This window comes from Notothenia rossii (genome assembly GCF_949606895.1).
Source record: "Notothenia rossii genome assembly, chromosome: 6".
Classification (NCBI taxonomy): domain Eukaryota; kingdom Metazoa; phylum Chordata; class Actinopteri; order Perciformes; family Nototheniidae; genus Notothenia; species Notothenia rossii.
Genome location: NC_136909.1, coordinates 60,200,076 through 60,216,750, shown reverse-complemented (window position 1 = coordinate 60,216,750; position 16,675 = coordinate 60,200,076). Strand labels below are relative to the sequence as shown.

General features: G+C 39.5%; 1 protein-coding gene across 5 annotated transcripts in view; it reads right to left on the bottom strand.

The window, feature by feature from the left end:
* LOC307043990 (uncharacterized protein) overlaps nucleotides 1-16,675 on the bottom strand; it is a 42,509-nt gene that overhangs the window by 2,090 nt on the left and 23,744 nt on the right. For 3 of the 5 annotated variants that reach the window (XM_079688970.1, XM_079688972.1, XM_079688973.1), the window contains exons 2-7: nucleotides 16,082-16,276; nucleotides 5,853-5,927; nucleotides 4,874-5,318; nucleotides 3,939-4,104; nucleotides 2,357-2,629; nucleotides 1,224-1,286 (exon numbers count right to left, since the gene is read on the bottom strand). In XM_079688970.1, the coding sequence (XP_079545096.1) occupies nucleotides 1,224-1,286; nucleotides 2,357-2,629; nucleotides 3,939-4,104; nucleotides 4,874-5,170 (799 nt within the window). In that variant the 5' untranslated portion in view covers nucleotides 5,171-5,318; nucleotides 5,853-5,927; nucleotides 16,082-16,276. The remainder of the gene's footprint in view (nucleotides 1-1,223; nucleotides 1,287-2,356; nucleotides 2,630-3,938; nucleotides 4,105-4,873; nucleotides 5,319-5,852; nucleotides 5,928-16,081; nucleotides 16,277-16,675) is intronic. The other 2 variants (XM_079688971.1, XM_079688974.1) reach the window with 2 other exon arrangements.

Genomic DNA, 16,675 nt, shown 5'->3' with positions numbered 1-16,675 from the left:
ACACGTCCTCATCTTTTGATGGCGCAATTATTTTTATGTGCGTCCCGTCAATAGCACCGACCACACCGGGCATACCTGCAATTGCCATGAAGTTGGCTTTGATCCTGTGTAGTTGTTGATTGTCCAAAGGAAACCTGATAAACTGTTGGATGATATGTGGTCTAGAGAGCGCGTTGACGGTTTGGTTTATGGCACGGCTGACTGATGGTTGCGATATTACTAAATCGTCGGCATTGCAAAGTTGCATTTTCCCTGTTGCTAAATATCGTAGTGTTGCCAAACATTTTATTTCCGGACTAATCGGGTTGTTCCTGTTAGTCGGGGATGTTATTGCATCCCGCACTAATTCCACAACAAGTTTGATACCCTCACGATTTAGCCTATATCTCTTGATCAATTCACAGTCTCCAATGGTCTCCAAAACATTTCGTCTCGCAGCCATTTTCAGATTCTTTGTGAATAGGTCTTACTGAGTTAGGAGTCCTCTCGAGGACTTTTAAGCTCTCCTAAGCTTAGGTGCTACTTTTAGGCCTAAAATACTTTGTGAATTGCTCTGAATTAGGAGTCCTAAATTTAAGACTGACACGCCCATTATGTTTAGGAGTTTCTCCTAAATTCGCCAGTTAGGAGCTACTTTTAGCCCTAAGATCCTTTGTGAATACGGCCCCTGATGGGGAAAGTTTCTAGGTGAGTGTGGTAGGAGCAATCTGTGAACATCAAAGCAGGTTCCACATACAGTATTAGTCATATTAGAAATAAAATAAATACAACTATGAACCAGACTTGCACGATGAAAAGTGACCACGCTGTTATCACTGGTCAAAAGTTACTGTATACATCATTGAAATGGAACCAAGCTGCTCTCAGTCCTAACATGGGATGCTTGTTTGAATGGCCATACCACTGCTGAGCCTGAGATGACCAAAGAAAATACTGCACTGCTGCTTCCTTTACTGCCTAGCATTCTCATCACCACCTTATCAACTATGACTGTATGTATTTTAGTCTAATTAGACAATTAAAGCCCTTTGGATATTTGGATAATGTATCAGTTATAGTTATTAGTCACAATATAGCATTGTTAACTAAACTGAAGAAGCATCAATCACTGCGTTTACATGCACTTTGCTAAAGTACATGTCGATAGATTTATTAGAAGACCAATCAATTCGACTCATGCAAATGTTTATAATCAGTCAAAATACTTAATACTGTTAATATACCTGACTTTTTCTTTTTGCGTCTAGGACCAAGTACTGTATCCCTCACGGACCCTGTCCTGACAGCTGTGGGATGAAGAAGAAATATTACTATATACATACAGTACACCAAGTTAAGCTTAAACTCAAGTTTCAAAATACATCCCACAAATGCAGCATCACATGATGCAATAGGTGTTAGGTACAGATATTTTTTTGTTATTGCGATTTAATTGAGGTTGATCTATGAAGTCTAGGTGTTTTGTTGTCTTGCCTATATAATTGACTCCATACTTTATGTGTAAGGAATAGTTTGATAAATATTAACATGTTGTGCTGTAACGTTAAATGAATTTAACTTTGATTCAAAAACCTAAGTTTATTCCTCGTATGTTCATTATGGGACAGTGTCGTATCTAAATGCAGTTCTTGAGTATAAAGTTTAAATATGCTGCATGACGTTGTTGCATGAGTTGCTTCGAAGTTTACCCCTATGGTCAGGGATTGCTTTAGGTAGACCACAATATTAATGATATCAACCTCTCGTACAATATATGGACATGAGCCAAATCATTTTGATGTAATCGACCTACTGCCCAACGCTACAATGTAAGACCCTTTCTGTGTGTAAACAAAATCACATAGGAGTTTTATTTTGTGATTTATCAAATGTAAAGTAAGCCTGCTGTTGCTTTGCATTTTTGTGTGAAAAAGGTATAACCATATAGTAACCACATGTCTGTTCAGGAATGAAAGACTGTATTTTTCTAAACGTTTAATATTTATTTATATCCGAGTACCTAAGGATATACACATACCCAAGTATCCCATTTTCCTTTCATATTTATGAAGTTGTAGGTGAAATTGTTATTTAGATTAAGCTATTGTTGTTATTATTATTTACCTATTGGAACAATCATTATTCCCAAAAATGCAAGAAGTGCAATTAGGTGTTTTGAGATATTGTAGAAGCATGACTTGTCAACAAGTTACCTACAATAATATTTTAGGAAAATACCGGAAAACACTCTTGACTTTTATAAATATAAAAGCTGCAAATCTCAGAGAACAAATGTCACTGTGTGTGCTGTGTGCTCTGCATGTGTGACCATTAAAGAGGGTTTCATCCCTCCGATTCTATCTATCTATTTTATTACCTGGACCCTCCGTGGTGGTAGCCTGTCTCACATCATCCCGCTGGGGCTGCTCCTCCTGCCCCACCTCTATGATGGTGCACTGCTTCACGGGGGGGGGGGTCTTCAGCACCTCCACCTGCACGCTGCTTGTCTCTGGCACCTGGCTCTCTGTGGTCCCTGCCTCCTGCCAGTTGTTTTCTGGTTCAGATGGGTCACAGGGTGTGAGGTTCAGCGTGACTGTCTCTTCCTCAGGATCTTCCGCAACCCCCTGGCCAGTGGAGTCCTGTGTCCAACCTGTGCAAGTTAAACAAATGTTGGTCTTGACTTGCTTAAGACAAAGAGGTTAACTCATATATCTAGAAATAAGAAATACAGCGTGCTTAAGGTATGCTCCCAGACAGGGTCAAAAATATACTCGTCATGTCATAGGACTGTGTGCAGTCAAAGTTAATAGCAGAGAAATAGTGGTATTTATCCAGTCAACCATTTATGGTTTTGTTTTTGCAATATTATTCTTCTGATTTGTGTATACATTCCATGTGATGTGACATGTCAATTTGTCGGTAGACAACATATAGACGTGTGCATGTATGTTCCCTTACATTATTTACATCCACACATTTTGTTCAGAATTTATGAGACTGACGCAAACGTGTTTTGCAAAAGTGCAATCAAATAAGTAGCAAGTCGCTTTGGATAAGAACATAAATGTAATGTAAAGGGACCTCTGGATGCACTGGATAACTGCTTTTGTTTACAACCCGAGAAACATGACCTTAATACAGAACTGCCAAACTGAATATGTGGTCAACTGGGATCGTCTTCATGTATTGTGCTCTTACCATTAACCTCAAAATATTTCTCCCTTTTGGGCTTTGATAAAGGAAACCGTTTAGGAACGGTTTGCTAAAAGGAAATTGCTTAAGGGATGGCTCAAGCCTAAACATACATTTCAGTCATCAAACCTAAATACCTTGACATTAACAACTTTACAACTTTGAATTTGTATACAATGAATGCGCAAGTGGTAGCACAATACCCCAAAATGGTTTTTCAAATTCACGTAAACTTGCCTAACTATTTCCTGATAAATAACAGTTAAATGTCCACAAGTCCCCTCTGCAGAGTAAGCCATGTCTCATTAGGCTACATACTAATGTGTTTAAAAATGTATTTATTGTATGTAGTTTGCTAAAATAATAAACAGTCAAACGTTGTCCATAACCCTAAATATTTTGCAATTACTTTCAACTTTTGTAATACTTCGCAGCTAAAAATAGTGACAGTTAACAGGTAGAAAGGATGTGTGTTAGTTGTCTCACAAAAATATAGTTTGCCAAACCCAAATAAATGGCTCGAATGAGAGCTTTCTGGCTGTATCAAAGGATAAATACTGGATCAAGTTGTTATCCCAAAAGATTTGGATGGATTGAAAACAGTCGTTGTAAGTTGTTGTTAACTTAACTGACTTTATTAAATGAGTTGATCCAAACTCATTCCATATAACTGTGTTGGTAATAAGGAAATGTTAAGCTCTACATTGATACAAACATTTTGTGTACACAATACTGTGAGCTGTGAAGATATAGTGCAAGCATCTCACCTTCACAAAGGTACTCATAAAAAGTGCCTATCTTGTCAAGGTAATCCTGGGCATAGGCGGTCAGTGTACAGCGAGGGGTTAGGATTTCACATTTGACGTCCTTCTTCCTGGTCTCCTTGCCATGAAGCAGCACTGGTTTAAAGCCAATGGCATGGAGTTTCTCAAGCTGTAATGACAAAATAATATATTTACTGTTAAAAGAAATGGAAAGGAAACATCATCAACAACAACAACAACTATATAACTACAACTATAACATTACTGATGACAGCATCTAGTTGTATGCCATTCATAAACCTAGATGCTGAGTTAAGCTTTTGCAGAATCATGTATTTACCAGGAAGGGTTACACAATAGAAGCAGAAAATATTTTATAGACAAACACAAAATACAAATAAATCAGTATCCTGAGTCCCAGTTCAAACCCTGATAATCTTAAAGTTAAAGTACAATAAGATACAAATGTGTGACCACTCAACAATTAACAGTTAACACTTACAATGACTATTGCATAATTAAAAATGTAACACAATCCAAGCATAGCTTGACACTGTTGAAATTGACATTGCGTGCTACGATGTAAAACGTTCCCGTATGTTGTGGCTGCAGTCGTAAGAGTAATATAGAGTAGTAACATACAATTATGTAGTCTTATTAAAGGTGGGGTAGGTAAGTTTGAAAAACCGGCTCGAGATACCCTTTTTGTTATATTCCATGGAATGCTCTTAACATCCCGATAGCAATGAATATCTTAAGTGCTTTGACAAAAAATCCATAAAAAAATGTCATCTGTGGAAGCCGTAATACTGTAAAAAGCACGACCAATCATCTGAGCCGGCCCGGCTAAAGTAACTGGATGGCCTACCTGCCTGTTCTGTTCTTTGGTGTCAGCTTGGTGTGTCCGGGCCTTAACATACAGTAAAAAGTGTACATACCAAGACAATGGCTTCATCCTTGATAGAAGCAATGTTGTGGTTCTTCTTCCGCCCTGACACCCAACCCCCTCGCTTCTCATCAAACCTCTTGAGCTTCTTCTCAAGGCGCGGCTTTTTTGGCTGCTCCTTAAGGCAATGTCCACAGATCTTCTGTGCACAAAATAAAATGTTCTGACAGAAGGGACATGTCTTTTTTGTAGACCCACCTGTCATGATTAACACAGGATTACAAACAAACAGACAGACAGACAGACAGACAGACTGACAAACACAGGAAAGTAGAGAAGTAAACAGCATAGATAGAAGGGTGAATAAAGAAATAGATGATAGATATAAGAGAGCTAGATAGGGAGATAGGGAGATAGGTTGAGTTTGGCTCTTAAAAGTGCCGTTGGTTTTATGATGGTGTAGATCAGTGTATGGGTTTGTGGTGTGGGTACGGGAGCTGCAGGAGAGAACAGAAAAAGTGAATTATGTAGTGAAACTAGCTTTTTTTAAATGCACATTGTGACGGTTTAACTACTTTAGACAGACTGAGTTCATTTACGTGTTTCCTGTTTCATACGCGTAACAAGCACATGGACGTGGACTATGCCCCTCCCCCCAAACATATATTAAAATGTCGGCCAGCGTTAGTACTGTCATGTGTAAAACAAAAGCGATTAAGATAACGTATAACTCACACTTTAACACCGACGTATGTAGCCGTAATTAAGACAAATATTTTTCACACACCACTTATGAGCTGATATAAATGGAGCTAAACTAGTTTAAGCTTATGTCGAACGTGAGCTAGCTAGCTAGCCGCCCGCAAGAATAATTTCACATTAATGTTGCTTTGCTGATTATGGCGAAAGCATTTCTCAGACTTAGAACAGTTCAGTATGTATGATGAACCATGTGAGTAAAGGCTTAAAAAAAAAGCCCCAATTATTAAATCTAAGCAAAACATGTATCAGACTTTAGTGACCCAACTTACTTTGTCAGAGGATGGATCGCAATGCCGGTGTCAGCGTCTTTGGCCAATAGGTGGTGCTCTGAATGATGTAATTTCCTGTACCGATTATACAATAAAATATTAATACATTTCCTATATTTTGACACGATAACTCTTTAATAACCTAAGTAGCCTACGGACAAAAACAAAAAAGTATATATTGCCTTATAAAATGCAGAAAAGTTTAAACATCTAACATGATAATAATAAATAAAAAATAATGATATCTTAAACCAAAATAAATAAAATGGAAAATTAACCGACAACAACAATTTAACATAAATAAAGGAAGGATTAAAACAAGGATAAGTTTGACTCAATGTTGTGTCAAACATTTTTATGGTTAAACATTTTTTTTAATTTTTTTTTTTTGTTGAAAATAATACAGCTTCCAGCTTCCCGAAACACGAAGAGGAGAAACGAACAATTTTTCCACTTGAAATGCGTTTAAACTGTGTCAGAGAGATGTTTAATCGGTTCATTTTAATTGGTTAATAATTGGTGTTTAATATTGGCAACTTCTAATTGTTGGGGGGGGGCGGCGTTCGATCCAGTTTCGATTCCGTAACCTTGGCGCACTGCCACTCCAACATCCAATCCCGACTTGAAGTTTAATCACGGGGACTGTAGTCCTAAACGATAGCTGGGGATTATGGGTAGTGTAGTGTCTTCGGCCATCCTAAACTCGATGATGCTCGAAATGTCCCTTATAGGCCTAGGTCTGTTTCCGGTTATTTTTATTTTGAAATTCAGTTCCTGAAGGACGGCAAAAAAGCCCGAGATTATAGAATTAAACAAATAAATAAAAACAAGGATAATTGTGTGTTATTGTTGACTAAATAACAGTGTGTTATTTTGAAAAGAATAACAAATTAGAAGGAAAAATGATATTATTATAATATTTATTTTCCTCACAGACAGCAACAAAAGTCCGAAATGATACGATTTTAAATAAAAGCAATAATCGTGGCTTGATATTGAGTAAGAACATGTATTTATGAACCACACAGCTTCCGGTCTTTCTATAACACGTAATGCCGTGAGACTACCAACAGAAATACATTGCTTTTAAAATCGTGCTGTGCAACACGAAAAAAAAGGGGAAAGACTACCAATAGAAATACATTGCTTTTAAAATCGTGCTGTGCAACACGAAAAAAAGGGGAAAATCGTGTTGGTGAACACGAATCAATAGATTAAAAATCGTGTTGGTGAACACGAAATGCCGTGAGACTGGGTTGGCTAGAGACATAGGGAGCTCCACCATGGTTATTTAAAACGTGTTCAAGCTTGCAAATGTCCGTTTACCTATCCATAAGCCATAGCCTACGTTAGGTTCTTACTCGTCAATTACATTTATATTATGAGTTCAGATTAAGGCGTTGTAGACTATAGCTATATATAAAGTTGTGAGTTTGTGACACAGCTGCTGCGGGCTCCTGCGTTTCCATGTGCAGTGCTGCCGGAGTGCACCGGGACGATACTACAGGAGATATATTTTCTGAGGAATAACGTTTTAAATTCACATAAACGACCGTACACCCAAGCGTTGTTTGCGTGTTCATTATGTCCACTGTGGATGTACTGTTGGAGATTTGGTGGATGTTTAAAACCAACCTCGTCTCCGCGTGTCGTTTGATAAGCTGGGTAAATTCGTAAAAAGGAAGGGATTAAGAAAACAACAGAATACAAGTTAAACAATAATCTTGCTTTAATGATACAAGGTAACAATACAAATACAAAGGAATCACGAAGCACTCTGCAGAGTACTCCAGGCTCAGGTTCTACCACGTGTGAGACAGGTCTCAGGAACGGCCGGTCAAAAACAAGAGCGCGAACCAAAGGAAAACACAGGCTTTCATACTAAAACACAGGAGGAGGTGTGTGCGTGCTTTCCCCCAGAGGTCATCTTATTGGCAGAGACCAACACATGGCCTGTCGCACTCAATCAGTGCGACACAGCAGAAGAAACCCGGAAACAAAAAGTCTCTTTCAGTTTGACGAAGACCAGACACCTTTTGGTGTCTGGTACGAACCTGCTCTAAACAACAAGTTTCCTTATCTTATTTCACATCTTGCAGCCAGCACACACACATCCCCTTTAGGGCCCTTTGTCCCTGAGTCCATCTTCCCGCCTCAGGCTGCCACACACAAGTTAAAAGTATGTTTTAAGATATAGTTGTTATAGTTGGCTAAATATACGTAATACATGTAAATCACTTTCATATCAATAATAACGAAGAACACATTACCTATGCTCTTAAGCAGTATTAGAGATGCTTTTCAAATAGTCAAACTTCACACAGGCCTAATATAGAGAACACACTCATTTGTCCTGCAGCCCTTCCATTTGTTTGAGCTATTGTTCACATCTTTACTTCAAATAAAAGGTTTCACATTGTATATTTCCAGCTTCCTTTACACATACTGTTATTATTAATACAAAGTAATTAACCACACACATCTATTGAAAACAAGTAGATTTCCCTGATAATTGACATGCTGAAAATGCTCTCTCGTCCCTATCATAAAAGCTGCTTCCATTTCATATAGAGTAATAAAACATGTTTAAGCTAATTTCTCCACAATGTTTGTAGCCATTTAGTACCCACACATGAAAGAATAAGAACAGAGGTCTAGTTGAACAGTAATCATGTAACACATATATTTACTGCAATGAAAACACACATATTTGCCCCAAGCATGTGTAACGCACCCTCTTCTTTTATGAGGGAAACATTCCAGAGTCTTGGAGCTATCCCCAAATTAGGATGTTCCCTGCTTGCATCCCTCTCTAAACACAAAGACTTCACCTCAATATATTGGGGAGGGAAAATATACTTTGTCCCTTCAAATTTAACACACATGAATATATATAAGGTGACATTAAAATGAATATACCAGATTTAACTTTCCTGCCATAACACGTTACTTTAATACTTCAAATAATTCAAATAATCCTTCAATTCCCCCTTTTTGGTCTCGCCTCACGAGACCAACACACATAAGACATTTGAAACAAAACTACTGTCATTCTTTGATACTGTGTCTGTCCCCCTTCATTAAACCTTTGGGAACAGAAAACAACCTCCAATGACAGTGAAGAAACTATCAGTGTGAGACATCGGCAGCCCACATCATGCCACTGTTCTTTGCACTGCTTTGCATTTCATCTCCTCCTTTACAGTCTCTCTGCTGCTTTATGGAGGGCGGATTCTGCTCTCATGTCCCCCACTCTGCTCTTGTGCCAAATCTCGTGGCTCAGCTTCATGCCCTGTCTGAGGGACTGATGAGAGTATTTCTGTATGTCAGCAAGCGGTTTGGTTCTGGATGCCTCAGGTGGAGACGGTTCAGCTCCGGTTCTCTGTCTGTTTGATGGAGAAGGAGGAGCCTCCTGTTGGGTTAGGTCTTTTGTCTGCTTGGAGGGTCGGGGTCGTAGCCTTTCTAACTCAGAGGGCGAGTCCAGGTCCCGGGACGCATTATCCATAAGAAGTCTAGCACACTGAGATTAAATCAATCCAACCCTTTCCACTCTGTCTCTGTCTAATCATACTATCTGTCTTAGTTGCTAAATGCCATCTAAACAACACCATTAATGTCTACTAATGATATTACAAAAACTCCCTCTATAAATTGTTTCATCCATTGTTACATATCTACCCAACCTGACTCTTTCAGGAAACCATTTTCTTCCATAAATTGAAATACCTGTTTCAAGCTTCACATATTTCACACACTACGAAAGAACATCTCCATACTTTCTCCAATATTTTAAATCCCACTGTTACTTAGAACAATAGTAAACCTGCAGAGCACACTGATCAGATCACAGTAATATAATTTGACTCAAGTGTAGGCCCATGTCTACTTTCCATTATACTTATTACTTTTGGTGAATATTTATTTATATTATCTAAATTCCTTGTCTATGATGTGCAAAAAGTTAGAGTATAAAAATGTGTTTTTCTCAATGTATTTACACTCCACGGATTCTTGAGTTTACTCATCTCCTAGTGTTGTCGTTCCTAAAAATGTTAGCAAACACAAAACTCCCAATACAACATTTATAGATAAATTGATCTAGCAAAATGAACTATTTTCTAATTCAAAATGTGACAAAAGAACAATGATTTGTCTTTCAGAAGATGGTGGTCTAACAGAATGACTCTTGACCTCATGGGGTCAACTAGATTTAGCCATGAGGCGGCTGACTTTAAAATGAACTGGGACAAAGAAACCACATGCATGTGGGTACATTATAGTTAAGACAAATACCATGAAATTCACAACGCAATGCAACGGTATCAATCAGTTCTCAAAGACTATATTTAAATAACAGCAAATCATTGTTTATTTATTTCAATATATCTACCACTTCAAATCACACCTTGATCTGTTAATTTTCTATGTATTTCCTTCCAACTTCAGATCACTAGAGAAAAAAGCAAGCAGACACACTCCGGGCTGCTGCTGCTGCTCTCGAGAGGAAAAAGGGTGGGGGGAACTCTCACAGACAAATACTGACACCCCCTTCTCTTTCCCCTGCTGTAGCTCTCAGCCTCCTTTGGAAAAGGGGGGCTTCTTTCAACAATTAACACTTCTGCTATCCTTTTATTCAATTTTTCTGCTTGAACCCACTGTCCTCGTAAGCTCTTAACTCACGCTCCTCTCGTTAAAATTCTCCCTTCATTATGACTTCGTATCTATTCATCTGACTTAGGCTGTTTCATGTTCAATAATATATTCTATTTATTTACAAGAAATATATCCTCCTTACTGTCTGTCCAGCTTTTATTGTCCGATGTTTATTTCAACAAGTTTAGCAAGCCTCTCAGCGCGCTTCAACACCGTCTTTCAACGATGTGACGCTGACATGGAGCCGTAACCCAGGCCTACAGAACTCTTTATCGTGACGTTTGGCTTTATAGATTCAACCCCAACACACCATAGGGAGGATAGGGACTGTTAGGGACTGTTTCTACACGGACCACTATTGCGGTAAGCATGTTGTAACTTCCGGTTGTTGTTGTCATCTCCGGGTATCCCGTGTGCCTGTTCTGTTGCTGATAGCTTGTTATCTTAACTTAATCGATCGTTTTAAAACTCTTGATCACGGCAACTGCCTGACGTTGTAATCACACGTTACTACAGCTTAAGCACTCACAAACTCTCCTTCTCTTAGCGACTGTAACTCCACAGTTGCCTACACTCTTTTCGGGTTTGCTAACGGTAGCTACTTTAGCTTGATAGCTAGCCATGGCTCTTTCCCCACCCTCGGGTGCTATTTCCTGCTCTAACTGTCTCATGTTTGGTTACTCCCCTACCTCCTTTACTGGTACCGATACATGTGTTAAATGTAGTATAGTTGTTAGGTTGGAGGCGGGAATCATAGCCATAGAAGCCCGGCTCCGCATCTTAGAAAATAACTCAGCTACAGTAAAGCCCATGTTAGCCGGTGCGGACCGGCAAAAGGTAGCTCCTCTTAGCCGTCCCCCGGCAACTCCCGAGCAGCAGGGAGAATGGGTGACTGTTCAGAAGGGGCATAACGCGAAACCCGCAGGTCCCCACCAACCCGTTCACGTATCTAACAGATATTCCCCACTCAGCGAGACACCCGCTGAGAAGCCAACTCTGGTTATTGGTAGCTCTATTATGAGACACGTGAATTTAGAGACCGAAGCTTCCACAGTCACATGCATTCCGGGGGCCAGAGCGGGCGACGTTGAGGCGCATCTTAGACTGCTGGCTAAAAATAAACGTAAATACAGTAGGATTGTTATTCACGTCGGTGGTAATGATGTTCGTTTACGCCAATCAGAATGCACCAAACTTAATGTGGCGTCGGTGTGTAGTTATGCTAAAACAATGTCGGACACCGTAATCTTCTCTGGTCCCCTCCCCAATCTGATCAATGATGACATGTATAGCCGCATGTCATCATTTCAGCGCTGGTTGTCTTGGTGGTGCCCAGCAAACAATGTGGGCTTCGTGAATAATTGGACAGCCTTCTGGGGAAAACCTGGTCTGATTAAGAGAGACGGCATTCATCCTACTTTGGAAGGTGCAAATCTCATTTCGGCAAACATTTCAGGGCTCTGTGGACTTAATCCATGACAAACTGGAGTTGAGACCAGGAGGCAGAGTCGCAGTCTTACACGCTTCTCTGCGCTCTCTCCTAGGCAGTCATCCATAGGAATCCCGACCCCAATAAAATACCCAATATTAACGGTGTGTGTGTCTGCCCAAGGACAATTTAAGGTAAAACCTAATAGAGGTGTCATACATAATAACCTAATAAAAGTAAATGTAACAACTACTACAGTGCAACAAAACAGGAAGATTAAATGTGGTCTCTTAAACATAAGATCTCTAGCATCTAAAGCAATACTGGTAAATGATTTAATATCAGATTATAATATTGATATATGCTGTCTCACTGAAACTTGGTTGAGACATGAAGAATATGTCAGCATAAATGAGGCCACTCCACCCAGCCATATCAATACTCATATTGCCCGAGGCACGGGCCGAGGAGGTGGAGTTGCAGCAATCTTTGACTCAAGTTTACTTATCAATACTAAACAAAAATTAAATTATACCTCCTTTGAAAGCCTCATTTTCAGTCTTACGCATCCGACCTGGAAAACTTTGCAGCCAATCTTATTTGTTACAGTGTACCGTGCACCAGGTCCTTATTCAGAATTCTTATCAGAATTCTCTGAGTTTTTATCAGCTTTGGTACTTAAAACAGATAAAGTAATTATCGTAGGTGACTTTAATATTCATGTTGACGATGATAAAAATAGCCTTACTGTTGCATTTAACTCTATATTAGATTCTGTTTGTTTCTGTCAGAGTGTAAATAAACCAACCCACTGCTATAATCACACTCTTGACCTTGTTCTGACTTATGGTATTGAAATTGAGCAACTATTAGTCGAACCGCATAATCCTGCTTTATCCGACCATTTCTTAGTAACTTTTGAAGTACTGTTACTAGACTACAAAGCATTAGCCAAAAGCTCCTGCAGCAGAAACCTATCTGTTAGTGCTATAGCCAAATTTAAGGAAGAGATTCCACCAATACTTAACTCGATAGCATGTCTGCATGTAGGGGAGGAAACTTATACAAAATGTACACCACCCCAAATTGATCATGTTGTTGATAGTGCTACAGATGCGCTGCGAATAAAATTAGACTCTGTTGCTCCTTTGAAAAAGAAGAAAATAAAACAACATAGATTAGCTCCATGGCATAATGCCGAAACCCGCAAAATAAAGCAAAAGTCGAGACAACTTGAAAGGATATGGCGTTCCACTAAACTTGAAGAATCTCGTTTAATTTGGCATATTACTCTCAATGAATATAAGAAAGCACTGCGTAAAGCGAGAGCAGCATACTACTCTTCATTAATAGATAAGAATAAGAATAATGCAAGATTTCTTTTCAGCACTGTAGCCAGGCTGACAGAGAGCCACAGCTCGACTGAGCCTTCTATTCCCATAGCACTCAGTAGTAATGATTTTATGTGCTTTTTTAACGATAAAATTGTTACTCTTAGAAACAAAATCAATGACCTCTTGCCTTTGACCAGTATAGTGTTATCAACAGCTCCCGGAAACGTAAGTTCTAATAATATTACACTAGATAGTAAACTAGAATGCTTTTCAGCCATAAACCTTGAACAATTAAATTCAATGATTCTCTCTTCTAAACCATCAACGTGTATCTTAGACCCGATTCCAACTAAGCTGTTAAAAGAAGTTTTTCCATTAATTAGCACTTCTTTATTAAATATTATGAATATGTCTTTATTATCAGGCTATGTTCCAAAATCATTCAAAGTAGCAGTGATAAAACCGCTTCTTAAAAAGCACAACCTCGATCCAGAGGTTTTAGCCAACTATAGACCTATTTCTAATCTTCCGTTCCTCTCAAAAATTCTTGAGAAAGCAGTCGCAAAACAGCTGTGTGATTACTTAAGAAACTATGATTTATTTGAAGATTTTCAGTCTGGCTTTAGAACACAACATAGCACAGAGACAGCTCTGGTTAAAGTCACAAATGACATTCTAATAGCCTCTGACAAGGGACTTGTCTCTATTCTTGTCTTGCTCGATCTTAGTGCTGCATTTGATACTATCGACCATGATATCCTATTGCAAAGACTAGAGCACTTAGTTGGCATACAGGGAACTGCTTTAGGCTGGTTTAGGTCTTATCTATCTGAACGCTCTCAGTTTGTACGTGTCAACGATGAATCTTCCATGCAAACCAAAGTTAGCCATGGAGTGCCACAGGGCTCAGTGCTTGGACCTATTTTGTTCACCCTATATATGCTTCCGTTAGGCAATATTATAAGGAATCATTCTGTAAACTTTCATTGTTATGCGGATGATACTCAACTATATTTATCAATCAAGCCTGATGAAATTAATCATCTAAATAAAATTCAAGACTGCCTCAAGGACTTAAAAACGTGGATGACCTTAAATTTTTTGATGTTAAACACGACCAAAACTGAAGTTATTGTACTTGGCCCGAAGAATCTACGAAACAAATTATCTAAAGATATATTAACTATGGATGGCATTAATTTGGCCTCCAGTGAGACTGTAAGGAATCTTGGTGTTATATTTGATCAGGATTTATCCTTTAACACCCACATAAAATCCATTTCAAGGACCGCCTACTTCCATCTACGTAACATTGCAAAAATCAGGCATATCTTGCCTCAAAACGATGCAGAGAAACTAGTCCATGCATTTGTTACTTCAAGGCTGGATTATTGTAACTCCTTATTATCAGGGTGTACCAAGAAGTCAGTCAAGTCGCTTCAGCTGATTCAAAATGCTGCAGCTCGTGTACTAACCAGAGTTAGGAAAAGGGACCACATTACTCCTGTTCTGGCTGCCTTACACTGGCTCCCTATAGAACACAGGATAGAATTTAAAATTCTTCTTCTTGCCTACAAAGCCCTTAATGGGCAGGCGCCATCTTACCTTAAAGAACTCATTATACCCTATTGTCCTACTAGGGGATTGCGTTCCAAGAATGCAGGGTTGTTGGTTGTTCCTAGAGTCTCTAAAAGTACAATGGGAGCCAGAGCCTTTTCTTATCAAGCTCCACTTTTGTGGAATCAGCTTCCAGTTTGTGTTCGGACGGCAGACACCCTATCCGTTTTTAAGAGTGCGCTTAAGACCTTCCTTTTTGATAAAGCTTATAGTTAGGGCTGATTAGATTCAGCCCCTAGTTTTGCTGATATAGGCTTAGTTTGTCGGGGGACATCTTACTTCTTCCTTCTCTCTGTCTATACCTGTGTACTCTCATGTTCCGATTAACCCAGCTTCCCCAAATTTCTTTCTTTTTGGTGTCTATATACGCCGGGATCCGGAGTCATGGATGATCCTGCGGTCCTGTGTCATGGATTGCGAGTCCTGGATCTTGAGTCGTGGCTGCGGTCCTGGATCATAAGTCCTGGATGGATATCCTCGTGGATTCATCTTCTTATTATACACACATGCATTTCAAAACATTTGGACTACCTATGTTGCAAATGTATTATCTTTTCAATTTACACACGGCATCTATTGCACGTCTGTCCGTCCTGGGAGAGGGATCCCTCCTCTGTTGCTCTCCCTGAGGTTTCTCCCATTTTTCCCTTTAAACTGTGGGGTTTTCTCTGGAAGTTTTTCCTTGTACGATGTGAGGGTCTAAGGACAGAGGGTGTCGTATTGTCATACTGATATTCTGTACAAACTGTGAAGTCCACTGAGACAAATGTAACATTTGTGATATTGGGCTATATAAATAAACATTGATTGATTGATTGACCAAAGGATATATTGAGGCCCGGTCACTTCAGAATGACTTTCTGAAGTTTGCGTTACTCTCCTTTGGATCACTTATAAAAAATAACTCATCTCCAGCCCCGTCGAGCTGTGGATTCGTTATTTTGAGTCAGTCTTATATGGAGACTTAATACTACCATTTGACTACTCCAGACAGGCTAACTGTGGGGACTCTCTACCTCCACTTTTTAAGCCAGGGACTCCAATACCCTTCCAGCTGTAAGAACTTAATATCCTACCTTTCAACTAAAACACGTATCCGTATTGTTACCAAAAAAACACTGTAAACTTCGTCTGACAACCCTAAAATTTGGAATATGGTCAAATCACAGGTTTCGAATTAAATTGTGTCTGCTCACCTGGTAGCCTATTGTACAGAGCTCTGTTTGTAGTTGTCAGAAGAGGCCGAGATGTTTAGCCCTGGACTATTCCGTCCGCTTGCTGCTGGTGGTCTCTTCCCCGAAAACACCCCACTCAGACACGTCGGGTCACCACTTGTTGGAGATTTGGAGGATGTTTAAAACCAACCTCGTCTCCGCGTGTCGTTTGATAAGCTGGGTAAATTCGTAAAAAGGAAGGGATTAAGAAAACACCAGAATACAAGTTAAACAATAATCTTGCTTTAATGATACAAGGTAACAATACAAATACAAAGGAATCACGAAGCACTCTGCAGAGTACTCCGGGCTCAGGTTCTACCACGTGTGAGACAGGTCTCAGGAACGGCCGGTCAAAAACAAGAGCGTGAACCAAAGGAAAACACAGGCTTTCATACTAAAACACAGGAGGAGGTGTGTGCGTGCTTTCCCCCAGAGGTCATCTTATTGGGAGAGACCAACACATGGCCTGTCGCACCCAATCAGTGCGACACAGCAGAAGAAACCCGGAAACAAAAAGTCTCTTTCAGTTTGACGAAGACCAGACACCTTTTGGTGTCTGGTACGAACCTGTTC